The sequence below is a fragment of the Scyliorhinus torazame genome, chromosome 13, assembly GCF_047496885.1.
Source record: "Scyliorhinus torazame isolate Kashiwa2021f chromosome 13, sScyTor2.1, whole genome shotgun sequence".
Lineage (NCBI taxonomy): Eukaryota > Metazoa > Chordata > Chondrichthyes > Carcharhiniformes > Scyliorhinidae > Scyliorhinus > Scyliorhinus torazame.
The window spans coordinates 106,883,716-106,907,652 of NC_092719.1; the positions used below are offsets into that span (position 1 = coordinate 106,883,716).

At 46.4% G+C, this 23,937-nt stretch overlaps 2 protein-coding genes across 4 annotated transcripts in view; one reads left to right on the plus strand and one right to left on the minus strand.

Annotated features, from left to right (window-relative positions):
* The window catches only part of rnf123 (ring finger protein 123), a 718,228-nt gene extending 710,741 nt beyond the window's left edge, over window positions 1–7,487 (plus strand). The window contains exon 38 of the mRNA XM_072472026.1: window positions 5,253–7,487. Coding sequence (XP_072328127.1) covers window positions 5,253–5,352 — 100 coding nt within the window. The 3' untranslated portion in view covers window positions 5,353–7,487. The remainder of the gene's footprint in view (window positions 1–5,252) is intronic.
* Window positions 7,488–8,125: 638 nt separating this feature from the next.
* The window catches only part of gmppb (GDP-mannose pyrophosphorylase B), a 31,778-nt gene continuing 15,966 nt past the window's right edge, over window positions 8,126–23,937 (minus strand). For all 3 annotated transcript variants that reach the window (XM_072472030.1, XM_072472031.1, XM_072472029.1), the window contains exons 7-10: window positions 23,318–23,396; window positions 21,769–21,896; window positions 12,445–12,627; window positions 8,126–9,835 (exon numbers count right to left, since the gene is read on the minus strand). In XM_072472030.1, the coding sequence (XP_072328131.1) occupies window positions 9,704–9,835; window positions 12,445–12,627; window positions 21,769–21,896; window positions 23,318–23,396 (522 nt within the window). In that variant the 3' untranslated portion in view covers window positions 8,126–9,703. The remainder of the gene's footprint in view (window positions 9,836–12,444; window positions 12,628–21,768; window positions 21,897–23,317; window positions 23,397–23,937) is intronic.

The window sequence follows — 23,937 nt, forward strand, 5'->3', positions numbered from 1 at the left end:
TTCCCTGTCATCCTCGACTATCTCATCCCATAATCGTCCATAGTCCTTTCTCTTCCTCCTACCTCTGTGCACCTTGAACAAGATAATCTCCCCCTGAACCTCCAATGCCTCCCAGAATGTGGCTGCCGATACCTCCCCATTTTGATTCAGCTCCACGTAATCCTTAATCACCGACCGCACCTTATCGCAGAATCCCTTGTCCGCTAACAGCCTCAAGTCTAGCCTCCATCCCTGCCTATGTTCCTGCCTAGAGCTAAGTCGAACTTCCAGCCAGTGCGGTGCGTGGTCATAAATCATGATTCCCGCATTCTCTGCCTCCACCCCCCCAACACCTCATCACCCACCATCAACACCTCTCAGCTCACCACAAAAAAAATCGTAACTTTGTACACGTGTAAGAAGAAGGAGTACTCCCTCTGCCCCGGGTTCTTAAACCTCCATGGGTCCACCATACCCATCATTTCCATAAGTCCTCCCAGCTCTATCGCCATCCTCAATCTTCCCATTGACTTGAGGTTCGACCTATCCACCCTTGGCTCCAGCACACAATTTAAGTCCCCTCCCATAATTAACTGATGTGTGTCCAGCTTTTGAATCGCTCCCAGCAACCCCCTCACAAACCCCACGTCGTACCAATTCAGTGCGTAAACTTTCACGAGCACCACCGGCGTCCCCTCCAACACCCTGCTCACCATCACGTATCTTCCCCCCCTGGATCCCGCACTTCCTTGGCACCTACAAACCCCGTCCTTTTACTCAACAGGAGGCCAGCTCCCGCGACTTTGAATCAAACTAGAGTGAAATACCTGACCCACCAATCCCTTGCTCAACCTAACCTGATACTTCACCGGGAGGTGTGTCGCTTACAAGAATACCACCCCCGCCTTCAAGCTCCTCAAGTGCGCAAAGACCCGAGACCTCTTCACCAGCACGTTCAGCCCCCCACACGTTCCATATTATGAACCTTACCAGAGGCTTGCGGCTCCAATCCTGTCTGCCATCCTCCCCAACCAATTCTGGCCCCTTTAATTTCACCCTAAACCACGCTCATCCAAGATGGCCCCCTTCTTCATCCATGACCATGCTCCTCCTCCAACACTGCCACGTCACACCCCCTCCACTTCGCAGGAAGACCATCCCCACCTTCAAGCTCCTCAAGTGCCAAAGACCTAAGATCTCTTCACCTGCCCGTTGAGCCCCCTCACAATCCATTTTACAAACCTTACCAGAGGCTTGCGCCTCCATTCCCCTCTACCGTCCGCCATCCTCTCCGACCAATTCTGTCCCCTTTCATTTCCCTAAACTGGGCCCATCCGAGATGGCCCCTTTCTTCATCCATGACCACGCTTCTCCTCCAACACTGCCAAATCGCACCCCTCCCCCTCTTCTCATTCCTCCCTTTCCCCCCCTGCTCTTTTCCCTCGCCCCCTCGAAACAAGCCGGTTGCTGTGCTGCAACAAATCGCACCCCTCCACCCTCTTCAACACCTCTCCATGCTCCTGCACCGTCTCCGATGTCTTTCCAAGGAGCCTCCTTTATCGAGACCGGCGTATTCTCTACCAACTGTTTAAACGTTCCCATCATCTCCTTCCCATGGCATTCAAAATGCTTGCCAAATGCCACTCGAACTCTACTGCCATCACCTCAGTCAGAGTGTCCACCGTAATGGGCGCAGCCCCACCCGGCGAGCTTGCTCCCGCCATCTTCCCTCCCACAGAACTCCACACCAAACTCCTGCAAGTGTACTAGTGCTCCTTTCTCTTTGTGCCGCATTCTTCCGTTGGGATTTCAATATCCTCTAATTCCCACAACTTTACTGAAGACAAGTCATATAAAAGTTCCCCCAAAACTGGATGAAAAGGGCCAAAAAGCGAGAACTCTAGCAAGAGCCACCCAATATGTGACCTCCACCTACATGCCACCACCGGTGATGACTATTGATGGTCTCGAGTTTCACCTTTCCCCACAGGAGAAAAGACTTTGTGTGTCTACTCTGGCAAAACCTTTCAGCATTTGAAATACCTTTATTAAATCACCCCAAAATTCTTTTCTTTTCAAGATAAAAGACCCAGCCTGATAACCCTTTGCAGATAGGTGCAACCTCGTAATGATATATCATTCTTGCCGATCCTTTTTTTGGCACACTAAGTGCCTTTATGACCCTATTACTAATATGGTGACCAGGGCTGTACAAAGTACTCTTCAAGTCCCTTCTAACCAAGGTCAATACAAGTTTAGCATAACTTCTCTAGTTTTCATTTCTGTCCCTCTAGAAATAAATCTGAATGCTTTGTTTGTTGCGTTTTTAGTGATATGTGTATTTGTATTCCCAAATCCCTTTGTTTATTTAGATTCTAATTTTCCAATTGCATGCCCATTCTAGAAGATTGCTAACTATCCTCTGCAATTTGGTGTCATTCTCAAATTTTGATATTGTACTTGTGGTTCCCTAGCCCAAATTGTTGATGTAAGTGATGAACAGCACTGATCCTTGGGACAGCACTGCCCACCATTGCTACTCTGGATAAACTACCGATAACATCTAATCTCATTTTTCTGTTTTCTAATGTTCTTATCTGAGTGATGGGTCTACTCTGCAGTATCCTGTCAAAGACCTTTGGAAAATTAGATGTATTACATCCACTATATTCTTGTTTCTAAGATAATGTGGTACTGCTGTTTAAGAAAAGTAGCAGGGATAATCCAGGAAACTATTGGCCGGTGAGCCTCACGTCAGTAGTAGGTAAATTATTGGAGAAAATTCTCAGGGGCAGGATTTATACCCATTTGGAAACAAATGGACTCATTAGCGATAGACAGCATGGTTTTGTGAAGGGGAGGTCGTGCCTCACTAATTTGATTGAGTTTTTTGAGGTGGTGACAAAGATGATTGATGAGGGGAGGGTGATGGATGTTGGGTTTACATGGACTTCAGTAAAGCCTTTGACAAGGTGCCTCATGGCAGACTGGTACAAAAAGTGAAGTCACATGGGATCAGAGATGATGTGGCAAGATGGATACCGAACTGACTCGGTCACAAGGCAAATGGTAGCAGTACAGGAAGTTTTTCTGAATGGAAGGTTGTGACTAGTGGTGTTCCATGGGTATCTGTGCTAGGGCCACTTGTTTATAGTATATATAAATCATTTGGAGGAAAATGTAGCTGGTCTGGTTAGTACGTTTGCGGATGGCACCAAGATTGGTGGAGTGGCAGATAGTGTTGAGGATACAGCAAGACAAAGATTGAAAACTTGGCCAGAGAAATGGCAAATGGAGTTTAATCCAGACAAGTCAATACATTTTGGTAGGCGTGCAGGTCCACAGATCTTGAAAGTGGCAACACAAGTGGACAAGGTAGTCAAGAAAGCATACGGAATGCTTGCTTGCGTTGGACGGGGCATCAAGTAGAACCTTGATATGGCCGCACTTGGAATATTGCGCACAATTCTGGTTGCCACACTACCAGAAGGATGTGGAGGCTTTGGCAAGGGTACAGAGGAGGTTTACCAGGATGTTGCCTGGTCTGGAGGGTGTTAGCTATGTGGAGCGGCTGAATAGACTCGGACTGTTGTCATTAGAACGACGGAGGTTATGGAATGACCTGATAGAGGTCTAAAGATTGTGAAGGGCATAAATAGAGTGGATTTGCAGGCACTCTTTAGGGTGGAGGGGTCAGTCACCAGGGGGCATAGATTTAAGGTCTGTGGGGCAAAATCTGGGGGAGATGTGCAAGGCAGATTTTTTACACACAGGGTGGTGAGTGCCTGGAACATGTTGCCAGGGGAGGTTGTGGAAGCAGATACATTAACGGCGTTCAAACGGCATCTTGACAAATACATGGATGGGATGGGTATAGAGGGATAAGGCACTCGGAAGTGCTGATGGTTTGGGCCAATACAGGCTTGGAGGTCCGAAGGGCCTGTTCCTGTGCTGTATTGTTCTTTGTTCATTTCCTTTCTGTAGCTACTCTTTGTAACTTATGCACCTAATCCTAGTGGTTACCTCTTTCTGCTCCCCTCTCCAATATCTGTATTTCTTTCTTATGGTATAAGGAGCAGAACTGGATCCATTACGTCAGCTGAGGCCAGACCACTGCTCTGTATGAATTCCCAATCACTTCATAGAATCCCTATAGTGCAGGAGGAACATGGAATCTGCACTGACCCTTTGAATGAGCACTCTACCCATGTCCACCCTGCCACATCCCCATAACCTAACCTGCACATCCCTGGACACTAAGGGGCAATTTAGCATGGCCAATCCACCTAACCTGCACATATTTGGACTGTGAGAGGAAGCCAGAGCACCTGGGGGAAACACCCGCAGTTTGGGGAAGAACGTGCAAACTCCACACTGACAGTGACCCAAGTCTGGAATTGAACCAGAATCCCTGGAGCTGAGGCAGTAGTGCTAACCACTGTGCCACCCTCACAGCACTTGCTGAAATCTGTGCCCTATCCCTCGAACTGTACAAAAAAAGTGCCCTTATCTCTCCACTGCTCTCACCAGGTAAATAATGCATCCAGCAATACTCCACATCCACCCCAGTGCATCCCTCCCATTCAGTGCAATAATCCCATTTAGTTTATATTTGTCTCAGTTTTTGATGTCATGCCTCACTATCTCTGTAACCATCCTGCTACCATGCTATTTTAACAACAGTGGGGACAGCCTTCCCATCCAAAGGCCAATTGAGCCACATAAGTGGCCAATTAAGGGACTCCTGCCACTGCCTCTGACATTTTATCTATGATGTGTGAGCCTTCTGAGCCCCCTGCCATGTGGGAGACCATTTGGGAGCCACCCCCTACTGGCTCGGAGGAGGGGGTTTGCCTCCTAATCAGGCAGCCTTAGGCCTGCCAATCAATGGCTTTCCCTCTGGCGACGGCACATCAACCAGCACCCCCAGCCTCACTGGGCTTTGCCTGGCTGAGCACAGTCTCCCCTGACCCCACTCACCTATTTGGAAGAGCGACCTGCTTTCCATGGCGTCGACTTCCCACCTGTGGCCACTGCGCCTGGTTCTGATGCTGAACCTCTGGTCGTCCAATCGGCCCACACGTGGAAAACTAAATGAGATCTGTGAAATATTTCATGGTATTTGGAAGCAGTGAGGGGCCAGTTCTTAAATGTTGTTCCTCCTGTATAGGTGTTACACTGTATAGTGAGAAAGAATGGACACTCTGGAAGCAGCTGAGTTATGCTTTTGAGCCAATAAATCAGGATTTTACCTGTTGCTGTTTTTCTTCCAGAGCCTGCATCAACCAGCATCTGATGAACAACAAGGATTGTTTCTTCTGCAAAGCCACAATCACAGCAGTGGATGATTACATAAAACCATCCTCCTCATAGTTACTACTGACCCTACTTTCCAACACTGAGGGTAAAGGAGAAGCAATGCCTTTTCAGGATATTGGGGACTATGCATCATGCAGGGAGCGGAATGATCAATAACTGATGTTTACAAAGGGAATGATTGTTGGTGTTTTTAGTGAGCAGTGATATGCTTGTTAGACTGCTATTCTGTTTCAAATATTGATCATTAGTGACAGACTAACGTGTTTTGAAGGGCAATTTACAGATTGGATTTCGCTCTATCCTATTGAACACCAGCATGCAAACTGTATCTTAACAATGACTGCCACGCTGAGTCCTACAGCCTACCCTATATACCAGCTCATGAGACAAAATTGAGGTCAAGTTTAAAATCATTTGAAAGGATTAGGAAACAATTGTGCGTCTCCCACTGTATTGTTTGGTGTTAGAAAGAAGTTTTGAATAACCAGTTACTTTATCCTGTAACCCCGTGAGGAGAAATCCTTTTGTCTACTGATTATTTCATGCTTACAGATACAGGTGAGCTGCTCAGTTACCCCAATCAATTTCATCAACCACTTAAGGTTTTTGTTGGGTACTTCTCACCATCGACAGAATTCAGATATCTGTTGATCAGCTGCATTTTCCAATATCCTACTTTGTTTTATTAAGTTTTATTCTTAACCCAGTTTGTCAGAAAACCATGGGAACATTTCCTTCAAACAAAGGTTCTGCCAGGCTCCATGGAAAGTCCTACCCATTTCATTGTTTTGCTTGGGCTCCATTGAAATGAGGTTTAAATTTGATGCGTTTGACATCCAGAATCCGGTCAGAATCACTGATATTAAAGCGCAGCATTGCCCACTTGTCTCACTTCCCCAGGCCTCCCATCCCCAGCTGTCTGACTGTGTCCCCTGGACTTCCATCTCAGTGTTTTTCTCAGCGTGACTCCTTCAGTTTAAATTTGAAGAAATGTTTACCTAACCCAGCAATACCTTGAATTGGGCCCAACCCTGAATATTGCAGGAGTCATGGTCCTGTGTCACCACCTGTTCCTATATTACTGTCAACAAACAGATGGAGCTGAACCTTATGAACCTCACTAACATTAACCGCAGTGCGCAGGTTGTATTTTGTCTTGGAGTTGCCATGGTATTTTGATCCTAAAGATTCTGGATTTGCAATGGGATTGACCTCGAGGGGATCTTGCACACAAATGTTGGAAGATTGAGGATGCTTCTACTTGGCCAGGCTGCAGTTCGTGAAACAGTGACTAAAACGTGCCAGCTTAAATCAACACGTTCTAAAAGTAACAATAATTGAAAGGATAAACAATAATTGTTGCACTACTGAGTGAGATACATGTCAACACTGAGCTCTCAGATAGCAGTGTACCCCATTGGCATTATGCAGCTTTAACCAATGGCAAATTCTCTTGGTATTAAACTCAGCAACTGACCAAAGCTAACACAATATGCATGAGTGAGAGTTCTAGGGAGGGGGGCATGGGGCGCATCAACCATCCTCAAAGTCACTAGCACTTGGTCACCCCACAGTATGCATTCATCAATGATAATGCATCAAATGTTGTAGTCCAGGCTGCAATGCAATTTAAAGCTGAAAATTCAACATTTCACACTGAAAATAGTCCTAAAATGAGAGTACCATTGATGATCCTCATCCATCACGAGTTATGGTTATGGTGCTGTGCACAAATGGAAGAGTCACTGACTTGTCACAGATGAGAATCCAACAGAGCTGAGGGTCAACTGTAAATGTTATCTCACAAACATTTTCAAAGCATTGAAGTTTTACATTTAGTGAAAGAGTAGATTTCCTGTGTGTTGTCTCAGTCTGAGAAATGCAGATCCCTACCTGAGAATTCCACAAACAGTTGTTTCAATGGTACTTATAAAAGGTCACTGGAACCCAGTTATGTTGATTTTAGTTGTATTAAAGGTGATGGAAGGCCTAACAGTGTGGGACACCTTTTGTTGCACCTCACTGAAACTGCATGCAGTGTGAACACCCAATGATTCCTGCTTTTAATACAGAGTCCCTCTTGTTGGAGACATGGAGAGTGTGTAAAGCTGCTGCTTATGTTGAATTTGATAGACTGTTCTTGTGTGAGTTTATGTGCAGATCTGAGCATTAAAATGATTTATCCATCAGTTTCAAGGCCTGTTTCACTACATTTGTACACAGCAAGCAATACTTCAGGACAAGCCATGTCTCCCCATCAGCTACATCACCTCAACTCCATCAATTACCAAACATTGTACAAATTTCCAGTGGCATTCCATCAAAATGGCAGCAAGAACCAGTCAGCATTCATTGCAGCAGTCAGTAAATTGCTGGGGACAGGAGCTCAGCATAGCCAATGCCATCTGTCCAACTGTGTTATTTGCCTTGGAGCAAGGGCTACTATCAAGTCATGGTTAGCACTGCTGTTTCACAGCACCTGGGACCCGGGTTCAATTCCGACTGTGTAGAGTTTGCACGTTCTCCCCTTGTCTGTGTGGGTTTCCTCCAGGTGCTCTGCTTTCCTTCCACAGTCCAAAGATGTGCAGGTTGAGAGGCAATTTAGCATGACCAGTGTCTAAAGATGTTATGGGATGGGTGCTCTTTCAGAGGGTCGGTGCAGACTCGATAGGCCAAATAGCCTCCTACTGCACTGGGATTCTAAGGCTCAAACTCACAACCTTGAGCATTGCACACGAGTACAACCACTGAGCCAAGCTCTCAACAATTGTTTCAGACACACTTTAGTGCAGATCATAATAACCTCCAATGTGACAAATGCAGCAAATCATACTTATAATTCTTTTATTTTTCATTCAATATCGACAAAATAGATACTTTAAAAAAATAAGTCAGTGCAGCCAGGAATCAATGACATGTCAATGCTTCAGCATTCGGAATACTGGCAACTTTCTCTCAGCTGCTACACCCTTAAACATTCACCAACTCCCAGCGTGCTTCAGTTCATATACCAGGACTTCACACAAACATCAGCTAAATTGCAGTTCCAGTAATGGGAGCATTCTTCCCATCTCCATTCAAAATGTATTAATAACCATCTTTCCAAATAATTGGGGCAGATCTGTAATCCATTGTAGTGTACAAGTCAAATGTACTCAGCTCATCGCCCAACTCTTCGATAGTTAAATGAACACCCAAATTATGTTTAGCACAGGCGGAATGGACAATAGCCTACAGCTATTGTAATTAAACTTGTACAATTCTGCTTGATTTCGTTTGCACAAGATTAGAACGTGTCCCGTTAAAATACAACCAAAGGCTCCATTCATTTATACTTTCAGCGTCCAGTTTCATATCTGCTCCGAAAACAAATTTTAATCAATAATATACCTTCCACCTAGAGGCCATTTGCTAATTCCAAATAGAAGTCAAGTTAATAGAAAACCAGCATACAAGTTAATTAAAAAGAACACAAGTTAGAAGCTTGGACACCACTGGTCATTATCTCACCATTGACTGGGTAACTGCTTACATTTTAAAACATGCTCTCACCTTCATTGACCTCCAATAGAGGACAACACAGTAGGAAACAGAGAAGCAACGATCTCAAAGCATCCAGCACAATGCAGTCATGTCAGAACCCTATATTTATTCCCAGGAACAATGCTTCCCCACCCTGCATCTCAGCCTTCTGGAACTAGGGAGTTACGATGTGGAATTTTAGATTAAGGTTCGAACCCAGCGTCAATACATGAGGGCGAGCTGGTAACTGGATGTGACAGGTAACACTATCTCCTCTTTTCTTTTTTACAGTTCCATTAAACTGCACGAGTAAGTTATTTTTAAAAATTACTTTGAAGAAGATGCCGCAGACCCAAGAAGAGAGAATCGCAGGGATAACTCATTCAGACACCAGCCATATGTCTTATGCTGTGTTAATGAGGGACCTGATACTGTTGGTGAGATAGGCTTTACCTCCATAAAACAGAGTACACCAACCTGTGAAATTGCTGAGAGGTGCAGCATTTCCAAGAAATATTTTAAAAGCCAACCTCTAACTAGCATTAGATGTGCCAAGGCACTGAATGTAATCCTGCATCAGAAGACCTACTCCCCTCGCGAAGCCACCATTAATTAAAAGCAGCAAATAGTTGTGGGAAATGAACTGTGGCCATTTCAAGCTGGACATCCCTCACAGACACAGATGGGAAGTGGAGAGCTACAATAGTGTCTCTCCAAAGTAATTTGTCAGTGTGAATTCAGGTTCAGGAGGGGCAAATAAGTGAAGTATCCAGACCCTCAGTATAGTTGATCAGCAGCTCTGTTCCGTCTGTTGGCGATTGGCACAGTTCATCCCTTTCACTCGGAATCAGGGCTCGTGTCCCTCTCAAGCAGTTGCTGTGACCTACATGATTATCTTAGGTTCAGGCACAGAATCGGCAATGGATTTATGAGGCAAGACATTGGCTCCATTCAGGTACAGCTCATCTTTCACGATCACATCCTCTCCCAGGACTGCAACATTCTCCATCCGCACCTGGAGACAAACAGAAAGCAATCAGCCCAGACACCACCAATAATCTCCTATCTCACCATTTAGGTACAGGAGCAGGCAACTTAGCTCCTCTAATCTGTTCTGCCATTCAATGAGATCATGTTCGATCTGCAACTTAACTCCATATAACCACCCAGAACCCTTTACACACTCCTGTTAATCAAAAAAATAAACCTAACATCAATTGCTGTTTGAGGAAAGAGTTCCAAACTTCTACCACCCTTTACCCATATCCTGATTTCACTCCTGAAAGGTCGGACTCTGATTTATAAACTATGCTCCTCATCCTGGAGTCCCCAACCAGTGGAAACAGTTTCTATCTGCCTCAACAGTTTCCCTTAATGTCTTGAAAACTTTAAATCACCCCTTAACCTTCTAAATTCCAGGGAATACAACCATAGTTTGTGTTAATCTCTCCTCATAATTAGGGTGGCACAGTGGTTAGCAATGCTGCCTCACGGCGCTGGGTCACAGTCCGTGTGGAGTTTGCACATTCAAAGGTGGGTGGATTGGCCACACTAAATTGCACCTTAATTGGAAAAAATGAATTGGGCACTCTAAATTTTTAAGGTGTGCCCAAAACTGCTCACAGTAACTCCAGATGTGGTCTGACCAGGGCTCTAAAGGCTAGCATGCCATGGAAGCATAGAAAAGTTACAGCATAGAAGAAGGTCGTTTGGCCCATGCCAGCCTGAGGTAGTTGCCCTTTCTAATCCACCTTCCTGCACCCAGTCCATAGCCCTGTATCTTACAGCACTTAAGGTGCAGATCCAGGTACTTTTAAAAATAGTTTGGGGTCTCTGCCTCCATTGCCAACTCAGGCGGTGAATACCAGACTCCCACTACTACCCTCTCTCTGCGTAAAAAGTTCTTCCTCAAACTAAAGGTGACAAACAGAAACTAGGGAATTATAGAGTCACGGTATTGTTGGGAAATTACTGGAGTCCGTAATTAAAGATAGCGTGACTGACTGACTGAACACCAGATCAGAGATACAGGATGGATTCTGACTGAACCTTTTTTGAAGAGGTGACTAAAGTAGGGGACAGAGGAATGTCGGTGTATGTTATTTATGCAGACCTCCAGAAGGAATCCGATAACGTCCCCATAACAGACTGCTAGCTAAACAAACAAATTATTGATCCAATTAGGTTATTGGCTGAGTAACAGGAGACATAATGGGGCAGATAATCTAATTGGCAAAATGTCACTCATGTTGTCCCTCAGGGTCAGTGCTGGTGCTTCATCTATACACCATATCTATTAACATAGGCGGTTGGTTTAGCTCAGTTGACTGGCTGGCTGGTTCGTGATGTGGAGCGATGCCAACAGAGCGGGTTCAATTCCCATACCGGCTGAAGTTATTCATGAAGGCCCCGCTTTCTCAACTTTACCCCTCACCTGAGGATTTGGTGACCCTCAGTCAGTTCTCAAAGGGGAGAATAGCATGTGGTCCTCTGGGACTGTGGAGGTATGTACATTTTTATTAACAACTTAAGATGATGGGATAAAGACCCACATATCCAAATTTGTCAATGACACAAACTAGGGGTATTGTCAGAAGTGTAGATGGAAGCATAACAATTCTGAAGATATTAATGGATTAAATGAATGGACAGAACTGTGAAAAATGGATTTCCAGGTACACAGATCATTAAAACGTCCTGAACTACAGAAAGTAATCAAAAAAGCTAATGGAGTGTTAGCCTTTATAACTGAAAAACTAGAATCTAGGAGGTTGAAGTCACGTTTCAGCTATTAGACCATAGCTGGAGTTAGAGAGAATAGTTCTGGGCACCACATCTTTTGAAGGATATACTGACGATGCAGGTGCAATATAGACTTACCAGAATCATACCTGGACTACACTGGAGTTACATTCCCTGAAATTTAAACACGGAATGGGTGATTTGATAAAGCTTTCACGTTAAAGGGGTGGGTAGAAACTTCCCACTGATTGGAGAGTCAGATTAAAAATTTGATGAGAGTCTTTCAAAATTGACTAAATGCTCCTACACCTAAATGGGAGTACGCTCTTCCTGCGAGAGCAACTCTTAAATTGAAGTGGGAGATTTTTGTCAAAGTTCCCCCTTCCCAAAGAAAACTAAAATTAAAAAGCGTCTTTTGCAGATCGACCACGGCCTCACTGAATGGTGGAACAGGGTTGAGGCGGTAAATGGTCCACACATGACATGTCCCCCATTAACATAACTTTTATCCTATGGTAATGGACATATTTGATATTGGATCATTTTGCACCCATCCACCCCACATTTTCACCCAAACAATAGGCCCAAGTTGATTGATTTCTCTGTCCAGTCCATGAACCAATCATTTACCCACTGTCAGTTAAACCTGCTCACATGTCAATGGTACTCAGACGCCCAAAACATCAAACAAGAGATACGGTCCAGGAGATGTATTCACACCCAAAAAATAACACGAGAATAGTCCGAGAACCAAGAGGACAGAAAAAGAACCCCTACCACCCTCCCTCTATCTTGGCTCTCCCTCACCCCAATACTGACACTGCCCTCCCTCAACTACTGAGCTCTCACACCCCCTCCCTCACCACCTCCTCGTTGACTTACCCACTGCCCTACGTCAGAGCTCCAGCCAATGATGCAGGACTCCAGCCAGGAGTGGGAGCGTATCCGAGAGCCCTTCAGGACGGTGCAACGCTTTATCCGCACTCCATCCTCAATCACCACTCTGGGGCCAATCGTCACGTTCGGACCAATGGAGCACTTCTCTCCAATTTGGGCACTTGGGTCCTAGTAGAGAGAATGACCAATTGGCAATGAGTCTCAGTCTGTCAGAGGCAAGGTGAATCGGAGGGCTGAAATCTAAAGAGGACCAGGCAGGGAGGCTGAACACTGATCTTCCATATCTAGCCTAGGCAGGTAGGGTGCAAGTCTCTTGTTGGTTAGTTTTAAAGGTCTTTAGTAATAACCCTATATTGACAGTGCTTCATCCTGTAAATTAAATTCAAATAACAATGTTACTAAGATAGGGATGAGTAGGGATGGAGCTGCATGTGGATAATGATGGCTCACTGCAGTTATTAGGGGATATTCAGAGACTGGGTCTGAAGGATAATGTTTGGGCAGTGTAGAGGGAGATTGAAGTCACCTTTGGCTGTACAACATCTGGTCCGGGGAATGCTGCATGTTTGTAAAGTTTGCCCAGCACCAATGTCCTTAATGCAAGCAGGTAATATCTAGTCCTCATGACTCACATACACTGTCTTTACTGTAGTGGTGGTCACTCAGGAGTATGTATGCCACCATGCTTATAAGTGAACCGTGACTTTCAGGATTAGAAAGGGAACACCTTGGAAGTCTCTGACCCCACCCCACCCCGATGATAACAGCCAGAGCAGTACCCACCGTGAGTCTAGCAGCCATGGCAGTACCCAACCCAATGATAACAGCAATGGCAGTACCCACCCTAATGACAACAGCCAGGGCAGTACCCACCCCAATGATAACAGCAATGGCAGTACCCATCCCAATGATAACAGCAATAGCAGCACCCACCCTAATGATAACAGCAATGGCAGTACCCATCCCAATGATAACAGCAATGGCAGTACCCACCCTAATGATAACAGCCAGGGCAGTACCCACCCCAATGATAACAGCAATGGCAGTACCCGCCCTAATGATAACAGCCAGGGCAGTACCCACCCCAATGATAACAGCCAGGGCAGTACCCACCCCAATGATAACAGCCAGGGCAGTTCCCACCCCAATGATAACAGCCAGGGCAGTTCCCACCCCAATGATAACAGCCAGGGCAGTACCCACCCCAATGATAACAGCCAGGGCAGTACCCACCCCAATGATAACAGCCATGGCAGTACCCACCCCGATGATAACAGCCAGGGCAGTACCCACCCCAATGATAACAGCCAGGGCAGTACCCACCCCAATGATAACAGCCATGGCAGTACCCACCCCGATGATAACAGCCAGGGCAGTACCCACCCCAATGATAACAGCCATGGCAGTACCCACCCCGATGATAACAGCCAGGACAGTACCCACCCTGAGTCTAGCAGCCATGGCAGTACCCACCCCAATGAAAACAACCATGGCAGTACCCAACCCAATGATAACAGCCATGGCAGTACCCACCCCAATGATACCAGCCATGGTAGCACCCACCCCAGTGATAATAGCCAGGGCAGTACCCACCCTGAGGCTGGCAGCCTGTAGCAGTATCCACCCTGTAGCTAACACAACTTAATGGGTGGTGACAGTGGAGCTATTGGATTAGGAGAAGATCCGGCTGCTTTCATTCATGCCCCTTCAGGAAGGAAAACCATATCCAGTCAGACCCATATACAACTACAGTTCCACATACTGGTGGTTGACTCTCAACTACCCTAACCAGCCACTCAGTTATGGCATCTAGAAATGACCAAGGACTGGTTCAAAAAATAAAAGGCAATGGAATCCAGGAGAATGTAGCAAGCTGGATATAGACTGGGCTCAGTGACAGGAAACAAAGGGTAATTGTTGATGAATGCTTTTGTGTGGGGTGGCACAGTGGTTAGCACTGTTGCTTCACAGCTCCAGGGTCCCAGGTTTGTTTCCCGGTGTCCGCATGGGTTTCCTCCGGGTGCTCTGGATTCCTCCCAGTCCAAAGATGTGCAGGTTAGGTGGATTGGCCATGATAAATTGTCCTTTGTGTCCAAAACAAAAGGTTAGGCAGAGTTACGGGGATAGGATGGCGTGTGGGCTTAGGTAGGTTGCTCTTTCCAAGCGCCGGTGCAGACTCGATGGGCTGAATGGCCTCCTTCTGCACTGTAAATTCTATGATTCTATGACTGTTTCTAAGGCTGTTTCCAAATAGGTTCCACAGGATTTAATGCTAGGTCCCTAGTTTCTTGTATTATATTTTAACTATTTTATGGAAATGCAGGGAGAATAATCATGAAATTTGCAAATTACAAAAATTGGTCACATGGTGATAACCAGGAAGATTGCTGAAGAATGCAGGAAGACTGGTCAATAGACTGGTCAGGTGGGCAGAAAAGTGGCCAATGGAATTCAATGCATAGATGTGTGAGATGATGCATTTGGGACGGTCAGACAAGCAAAAGATGACACAGTAAATGGCAGAATACGGAAAGGTGGAGATGAAGTGCAAGACTTTGGAGCAAATATCCACAGATCCCTGAAGGTAACAGGGACATGCTGATAAGGAAGTTAAGAAGGCATTTATTTTTTTGGCTTTATTAACCGAGGCATAGAATATAAGTAAGAAGTCTTACAACACCAGGTTATAGAAACCACATCATAGAATATAAGAGCAGGGAGATTACGTTGGAATTATATAAAACATCAGCTCTGGACTTGGCTTACGCTGAGCTGCAGTGTTTCTCTATCACAAACACACAGATCTGAACCACTGGAATGCACCAATATCCAACCATCCTACTGCAATCTTGATTTCCTTTTACAAGTCAGATTTTTGGTTCCTAAAATCATAAGTTTAAAAAAGAAAATCTCCAAATGTCAGATGGGAGAAACAGAATAAGTTTTAAAACCAGAGAGCTGAGCCACGAGAGAGGGAGATACTCCTGCTTCCAGGCTGCACTGCTAACTGCTTTAGGCGGTATGGAGGTCTGGTCATTACAGAAAAGATGTAATTTTTGCATTGGCGAGGGTACAGATATTTACAGGGATGTTGCCAGGACTGGAAAATTGCAGCAATGGGATAAGATTGGACAAGCTGGGGTTGTTCTCTTTGAAAGAGGACGCTGAGGAAAGATTTGAGTGAGAAGTATCAAATTGTGAGGAGCCTGGACAGGGTGGATAGGAAGGACCTATCCACTGCGACACAGACCTATCCACAGGGCGGCACGGTAGCACAGTGGTTAGCACTGCTGCCTCACAGCGCCAGGGACCCGGGTTCAATTCCTGCCTTGGGTGACTGTGTGTGGAGTTTGCACATTCCCCTCGTGTCTGTGTGGGTTTCCTCCGGGTGCTCCGGTTTCCTCCCACAGTCCAAAAGATATGCAGGTTAGGTGGATTGGTTATGCTAAATTGCCCTTTAGTGTCCAAAGATGTGTGGATTAGGTTGCGGAGCTTTGGAGTGGACTTGCTGTAACCTGCAGGGCCATGCACCAAATGCTAGGAAGTGGGATTATGCTGCGTGGGTAGATACAATGGGCCAGGTGGCCTCTTTCTGCGCCATAATCGTTCTATAATTCTATGAATAAGTGCCAACTTTCCCATCTGGGTGGCATAGTTAGGTGGGTTACGGGGATAGGGCGGGGGGGATTGGGCTCTTTTGGAGGGTCGGTGCAGACTCAATGGGCCCAATGGCCTCCTTCTGCGGATTCTGTGGATTCACAGCATAGACTTTTTGATTGGTTTAAAGGCAAGCTTTCTAAATATTTCAGAGTTGTTTCCTCTTCCAAAATTCAGAGGATATCACAACTGGAAAACATAGGGTGGAAAGTATGAACTACCAGATTGTTGTAAAAGCCCATCAGGTTCACTAATCTTCTCCAGAGGACAAACTCTGCCATGCTGACCTAGTCTGATCCACAGGTGACACCAGGCCCCCAGCGATGAAGTTGATTCCTAACTGCCCTCTGAAACAACTTGGTAATTGTTTCAAGAATACGGCTCACCGACACCTTTTCCAGGGCAATTAGGGATAGGTAATGATTGCCAATCTCAGCAACAACACCCAGATCCCAGAAATGTATTTGCTTTTAAAGTTCAAGTTAGTACAGGATGAAATCGAAGAGGAATGGAGAGGGCGTTAGGGCAGCATTAGGACATAAACAGAACAAGAAACTCTTAATTAAAACTGGAATTTGTTTTTTGCTAATGTTTGAATGGTTATGTTGCAGTATCACAGTGATTGTGTGGTTTTATTTGTAAAACGAGCCAGCTCAGGGAGAATGAAATTTCTCTGGACTTGGCTTACGCTGAGCTGCAGTGTTTCTCTATCACAAACACACAGATCTGAACCACTGGAATGCACCAATATCCAACCATCCTACTGCAATCTTGATTTCCTTTTACAAGTCAGATTTTTGGTTCCTAAAATCATAAGTTTAAAAAAGAAAATCTCCAAATGTCAGATGGGAGAAACAGAATAAGTTTTAAAACCAGAGAGCTGAGCCACGAGAGAGGGAGATACTCCTGCTTCCAGGCTGCACTGCTAACATCACTCGCTGGTCACAGCAAACATGGGCCAGTCACTGCCACCTGCTGGAGGATAATGGACAATTCACCTCGCCCTAAAATTCCAGTTTAGCAACACAAACAGACCAAGACGAAATGAAATGAAAAATCGCTTATTGTCACAAGTAGACTTCAATGAAGTTACTGCGAAAAGCCCCTAGTCGCCACATTTCGGCACCTGTTCGGGGAGGCTGTTACGGGAATTGAACCGTGCTGCTAGCCTGCTTTCAAAGATCAGCGACTTTTAAAAATGCTCAGCATTCCATCCAGTGGAAAATCCAAGCAGACACAGGCTGGAACGTGACTGAAGAGATTTATTCAACAGGCATGATTACAAAGGAAGATCCACTTGGCCAAGATGAATTGATCTGAAGTCATGTTCAAAATAAGATTGATTGAGTGATTGATTGCACAGAATTCCCCCAAATCCAGCATATTTATTCCCACTAGCAGGACATTGTGGCAAATCCATCATGACAGTTACACGACCAGGTGTCGAGCAGTCTGGGAGCTGCATTCTCCAATGACGATAGTTCCTATTGATACAATGAAAAGCTGAGAGGGTTTGCTACCATTAAAAATGTTGCTGTGACGTCAGATGACAACCATGGTGTGATCGGTCGCACAAAAGGTGGCTCCTGTTTGGAGGCATTGGTTTTACATTTATTTTTACCAGATGTTCAGGGGGACTTTGGTGGAAAGGTGTGAGGAGAGTGGAATGTGATTAGTTCTCTCCTGGACTGAAATGTCAATGGGATAACAGACCCGGTTAAAGACGGTGAAAGCCTTGGCCCAAGAGTTGGAGGGGACTCGCGGTACGGCACAAGCTGAGAAGATGGCAAAAGGGGAAAGGTCGTCATCGTTGGCAAAGCTGCCAATGGATCAGTTGATGATTTTCATCAAGGACGAATGTCGGTAGCAACAGAAAAAGATGCAGAGGGACTGGTTGAAAGTGATTGAGGGGGCCGTTGCACCTCTTTGCAGGACCTTGGGTTGGGCGAAGAAGCACTTGGAGGTGCAAGGAGTGAAGATCCAAGAGTTGGAGAAGGCAGTGTCTGACCCGAGTGACTGGATCGTGTCACTGGGGCAGAGATGCGATGCTGGGGGATGTTTGCAAGATGCAAGACGGAGGACCAAGCCAAATCGATATCGGAGCCAGAATCGTCGTGTTGTGGGCTTGAAGGGAGTTGAAGGAATGAGCACCATAAGTTAGGTCGTGAGGATGTTGCTGAAGTAAGTGGAGGAGAAGGTTCTAGACAAGGCCCAGGAGGTGGACCAGGCCTACATGTTTTTGAGGCAGAAGCCAAGAGCAGGGGGAGCCATGGCAGGCGGTGATTGTGTTCAGGGACAAGTTTCAGCACAAAGAAATGTTTTGAGGTGGGGCCAGGGCGAGTGGGGCCTGCAGCTGGGAAGGAATAGCGCCACACCTTTTGGATGAAAGGGGATGTGGCAGGAATTGGAGGAGTCACTAGGGTTGCAGGACACAATGGAGTGCATTGGCATGATGCAGTCGGGAAAGGCACCGGGGCTGGATGGTTCCTGGCAGAGTTTTATAAGCAGTTTGTGGCAGAGTTGGCTCCCCATCTTCTGAGTCTGCTCATTGGAGAGCGGTGAAGAGGGGGGAGCTCCCAGTTACGCTGGCACAGGTGTCCATCTCACTGGTCCCGAAGGGAAGGACCTGATGGAGTGTGGGTCTTATAGGCCAATCTCGTTACAGAATACGGACGTGAAAGTCTTGGCCAAGCTCTTGGCAAGACTGTTGGAGAGGTTTGTGCCGGAAGTGGTTTCAGAGGATCAGACAGGAGGCAGCCCTCCAGTACAGTAATATCAGGAGGTTATTAAATGTGATAACTTTTCAGAAGGGTGAATGCCAGAGGTGATCGTGTCAATGGATGCAGAAAAGGCCTTTGACAAATTAGAGTTGCAATATTTGTTCAAGATTCTTGGGAGGTTTGAGTTTGTGCCGAAATTTGTGGCTTGGGGCTGCGGCTACTGTACGCACCCCCCATGGCAAGAGTGAAGACAAAGGAGGTGAATTCCGGATATTTTGGGCTGCATAGTGGTACGGGACAAGGATATGCGACGTCGCCATTGCTGTTCATGCTGGCGATTAAGCCCGTGGCAATATTGTTGCAGGCTTCCACCGAGTGACAGGGGTTTTTGACAGGACAGAGTGCACAGGCTGTCGTTGTATGCTGCGATTTATTGTTGTTTGTGCCGAACTCACTGGAGAGTATGGGAGAATTATGGACCTGTTGGGAAAATTTGGGGTCTTTTCAGGATATAAATTGAACTTTGGGAAAAGTAAGATCTTTCCGGTAAATGCTTCAGTGGGGGCCCTAATGTTTAAGGTGGCGGGGGTTATATTTGGGGATTCAGGTGGCCCAGGTGGAACATGAAAGGCTTAGTAGAGGAAGTTAGAGGGGACTTTAAAAGGTGAAGTAGCCTGCACCCTCCCCGGTAGGGAGAGCACAGGTGGTTAAAATATTGTACTGTCGAGATTCCTGTATGTTCTCCAGTCCCTCCCAATTTTTCTCCCCAAGGCCTTTTTCCAGAGGGTGGACAAGTGATCTCGGAGCTTGTTTGGGCAGGCAGGACGCCACGGGTTAGTAGGGCCCTGTAGCAGAGGTGGAGGTGGGATGGGGGGGCTGGCGCTCCCAAATATTCTGCATTATTATTGATAGTCCACGTCTCTACCCTATCCCAGTAACCCCCACTTAACCTTTTATTTTTGGACACAAAGGGCAATTTATCATGGCCAATCCACCTAACCTGCACATCTTCGGACTGGGGGAGGAAACCGGAGCACCCGGAGGAAACCCACGCACACACGGGGAGAACGTGCAGACTCCGCACAGACAGTGACCCAAGCCGGAATCAAACCTGGGACCCTGGAGCTGTGAAGCAACTGTGCTAACCACTATGATACCGTGCTGCCCGAGAAAGCACTTTAAATTAGGGCACATGTTGGTGCTGGCCCCGCTCTGTGGGAACCAGAGGTTTGTGGCAGGGGTGATGGATGGGATGTGTAGAAAATGGCAGCAGGAAAGGATAATGCAGGTTCATAGAATCCCTACAGTGCAGAAGGAGGCCATTCGGCCTATTGAGTCAGCACCGATCCTTCAAATGAGCACTCCACCCATGTTCACAAACCCCCCCCCCCCACTACTATCCCCGCAACCCCATAACCTAACGTGCACATCTCTGGACACTAAGGGGCCATTTATCTTGGCCAATCCACCTACCCTGTACATCTTTGGACTGTGGGAGGAAACCCGAGTACCCGGAGGAAACCCACGCAGACACGGAGGAAACCCACGCAGACACGGGGAGATCGCACAAACCCTGGTCCCTGGCGCTGTGAGGCAGCAGTGCTAACCACTGTGCCACCCCTGTTAATGACTTGCTCAGGCAGGGAACATTTGCAGGGCTAGAGGAGTTGCGGGAGAAGTTTGAATTATCAAGGGGAGGGAGTTTAGGTTTAGATATTTCCAGGTGTGGAATTTTGCACAGAAGGGACTGCCTTCATTTACTCAGTTACCAGAATACATGCTGTTGGAGAAGATGTTGCTCCCAGATGTGTGGGGGAGGGGGAACAGAAGGATTGGAGTTACACATGGGTGGGTTGGGAGAGAACGGAATCGAGTGGAAGTGGGAGGAGTTGGGGATGGAGATGTGTGGGGAGTTTGATGTGAAGTAATGCAACCGGGTCAACTCAACCTCCCCCTGAACAAGGTGGTGCAAAGGGTTCGTATGACTCTGGCCCAGATGAGTGGGTTCTTCCTAGGTGTAGCAGGTGAGTGCAGGAAGCGGCTGGCAAACCACGCCCACATGTTTTGGGGGTGCGTGAAATTGGACAGCTTCTGATAGGTGGTGTTTGAGAGTTTGTTGGGGATTGTCGGGGTTAAGATGATTTAGGGCCCTATGGTGTGATTTCTGTGAGGTGCCAGGGGTGTAGGACGGAAAGGGGATTGCCTGCCAAACGGATTCTGTTAAATTGGTGGTCAGCCGTGTCACAGTGGGTTGGGAGCATGTTGGGAGACGTATGAGTTTGTCAGGTTGGCGAGGATTAAGTTTGCCCATAGGGATGCAGAGGTGGGGTTCTGCATACAGTGGAGGCTGTTTCTGTCCATGTTTGAGGATTTGTTTGTCGCGGGGGGGGGGGGGGGGGGGAATATTAAAAGGGGGAAAATGAACAAACTGTACGTATTATGTTTCGTTGGTGCAATGTGAATGTTTTTTTGAGTATGTTTGGAATAAAAAACATTGTTTTAAATGCTGCTGTGCTATGGGTGTGTGACTCCAATCAGCAGTAAGCTCAACTTCAACCTACCCAATTCTTCACACTGACATTTAACCAAAGTCGAGGCTCCCCCATTTCCAGGTCCACTGAACCAACTGATGCAGGCCAGGTGTCCACGGCTCCTCACAGGATTGATGCCAAACTCAGTGAGGAAGGTGCTTTAGGTCAGGGAGATGGTGAAATACTCCGACTAATTGAGAGAGTGAGTGTTGGAAAAATCCATGAGATCTAACTCTCTATCTAGAAGCAGCATCTGGCCAAGCTGAGCAAATGCTGAGATAGCAGAGAATTAAGCAGAAGGCATCATGATTGGATTGAAGTAAGCAGCAATGACAGCCCAATGACCCAGAGTGAAGAAGATAAATTGATGTCAGGTGAAAAGCTCTCTAACAGAGACTTACCACCAGGACATTTCCGACAATGCCAGGTCCTTGGTGCAGTCTGTCTGGTGCTTTGTGTCGCAGGGACTGCAGGTACATGCACATCCCTGTCAGGAAGTCTTTGGGCTGCCCAATGTCCATCCAGAACCCTATATACAAAGCAAACAAATGCAGAATTTTCCAAAACTTTACCACAATCCTTCATCCCTGAATTTGAGCTCCCTCAGACGATTTCAATCCCGGACACAATCCAATAGTACATTCTGCCTCGCGCTTCACAAATCATCACCTTTAGGTAGACAGCAGCACGGGGAGGCCATTCAATCCATCACACTTGTGCCAGCTCTCAGTCCCATTGCCCTGGCCCTCCCCCATTGTGTCACAAATGTTTATTGTCAATACTTATCTAATTCCCTTTTGAATGTTAATAGTGAATCTGCTTCCACTGTCCTTTGAGGCAGAACATTCTAGGACATGACAAATCGTTAAGAGTAAAAAGAATTCTTATTCCTCCCCACACTCCGGTTTTCCTGTGAATTCTCTTCCGTTTGTGTCCTGAATCAATCGACATGAACTTTGAAAGCTCCAGTTAAACCCCACAACCTTTTGCAAGAGAGTTCCTGGTTTCCACTAGACTTCCCAAATTCACTTTGAAGTGACCTAGCTGTCATGTGAACATGAGGCCCCTTTGCTCTGCATTTCCGGGTTGCACAGTGGTTAGCACTGGTGCTTTACAGCTCCAGAGTGCCATTTCAATTCCTGGCTTGGGTCACTGCCTGTGTGGCGTCTACACGTTCTCCCTGTGTCTGCGTGGGTTTCCTCCCACAAGTCCCGAAAGACGTGCTATTTGGTAATTTGGATATTCTGAATTCTCCCTCTGTGTACCCGAACAGGTGCCGGAATGTGGCGACTAGGGGCTTTTCACAGTAACTTCATTGCAGTGTTAATGTAAGCCTACTTGTGACAATAAAGATTTTTATTTTAAAATGGAGATCAATTTTCTGTATTTCTTCCATGGGTAGGGCCCTTCCTCAGGGTCAGACCCCACCTCAACGCTGCCTCTTTGTGCAACGTACACCAATGCAGATATCAGCAAACGAGAGAATGCCAGATGAGTAAGCTTTGCAGTGTACACCATCGATTATGTGATTTCCTACCCTCAATTGTAAAAATTCTCCCAGCACAGAGAAAGTGAGAAATTTGAACTTGAGGAGTCTTGTGCCTGAATTAAGACAAGTTACAGCAATCACTGGCCTGTGCTTTGCAAACTGATCTCATTTGAGACAGCAGTGAAGACTCCAGAATTGGGAGGTGACATCCGATTACAATCTGTGCGCTCTTGAACATTGGAGAGGTCACAATGTCCTTTGTGATTGAATAGATTGTGGACCTTCATCTAAATGATCACTGCTTCTTTAGATATGGGTGAGAAAGAACTGGCATGTTTGTGTGGAGGTGCAGGGGGGGGAAGAAAAGGTGTTGGATTATCAGTTCACAGTGATCAGACTTGAAGCTCAAATACTCTGCGGGGTTCAGAAAGAGTCTCTGCCCCACTGAGTGCATTCCTCACCTTGCAGCTCCATGGCATACAACTGTCCCTCTTGTGCCATCATGGGGAAAATCTCCTTCTCTATGGAGGTCGGCCTGAGCTGCAGAGAGACGGAGGACCATAGAGTCAGCACCATTAACAGGACCAACCAACGTTCCTCCCACAGTACCTGTGGGCTCACAGACTCCCAGTCACTTTAATGGTTCATTACACAGCTGATGTGGCTCACAGCAGCATTCTGCCACCCCCGCTTTCCCTCCTGTCAAATATACAAGACCTGCCCACACTTTACCCATCCTGTTAATCACACTCACACTATACAAGACATCTCAAACTGGCAGAACCCCCTGGCATGGGGGAATTCTAATTTACTTCCATCGTCCCGGGAAAAGAGGTCTTTTATTCAGATACAGCACTGGGACACCAGTATCATGCTCTTTGTCTTTTGTTCCATGACATCTTTGTCATTTAATCTCTCCCACCCTCTGCGCTATCCCAGACCTTCCCTTTTGCTCCACCTGATCATCCCCTCATCCCCATCCCCACTTTCTCAGCAGCATAAAACCCATCACATTTCTACTTCTCTTCAGTTCTGAAGAGTCAGTTGAAACATTAACTTGATTTTCACCATCCACACTATT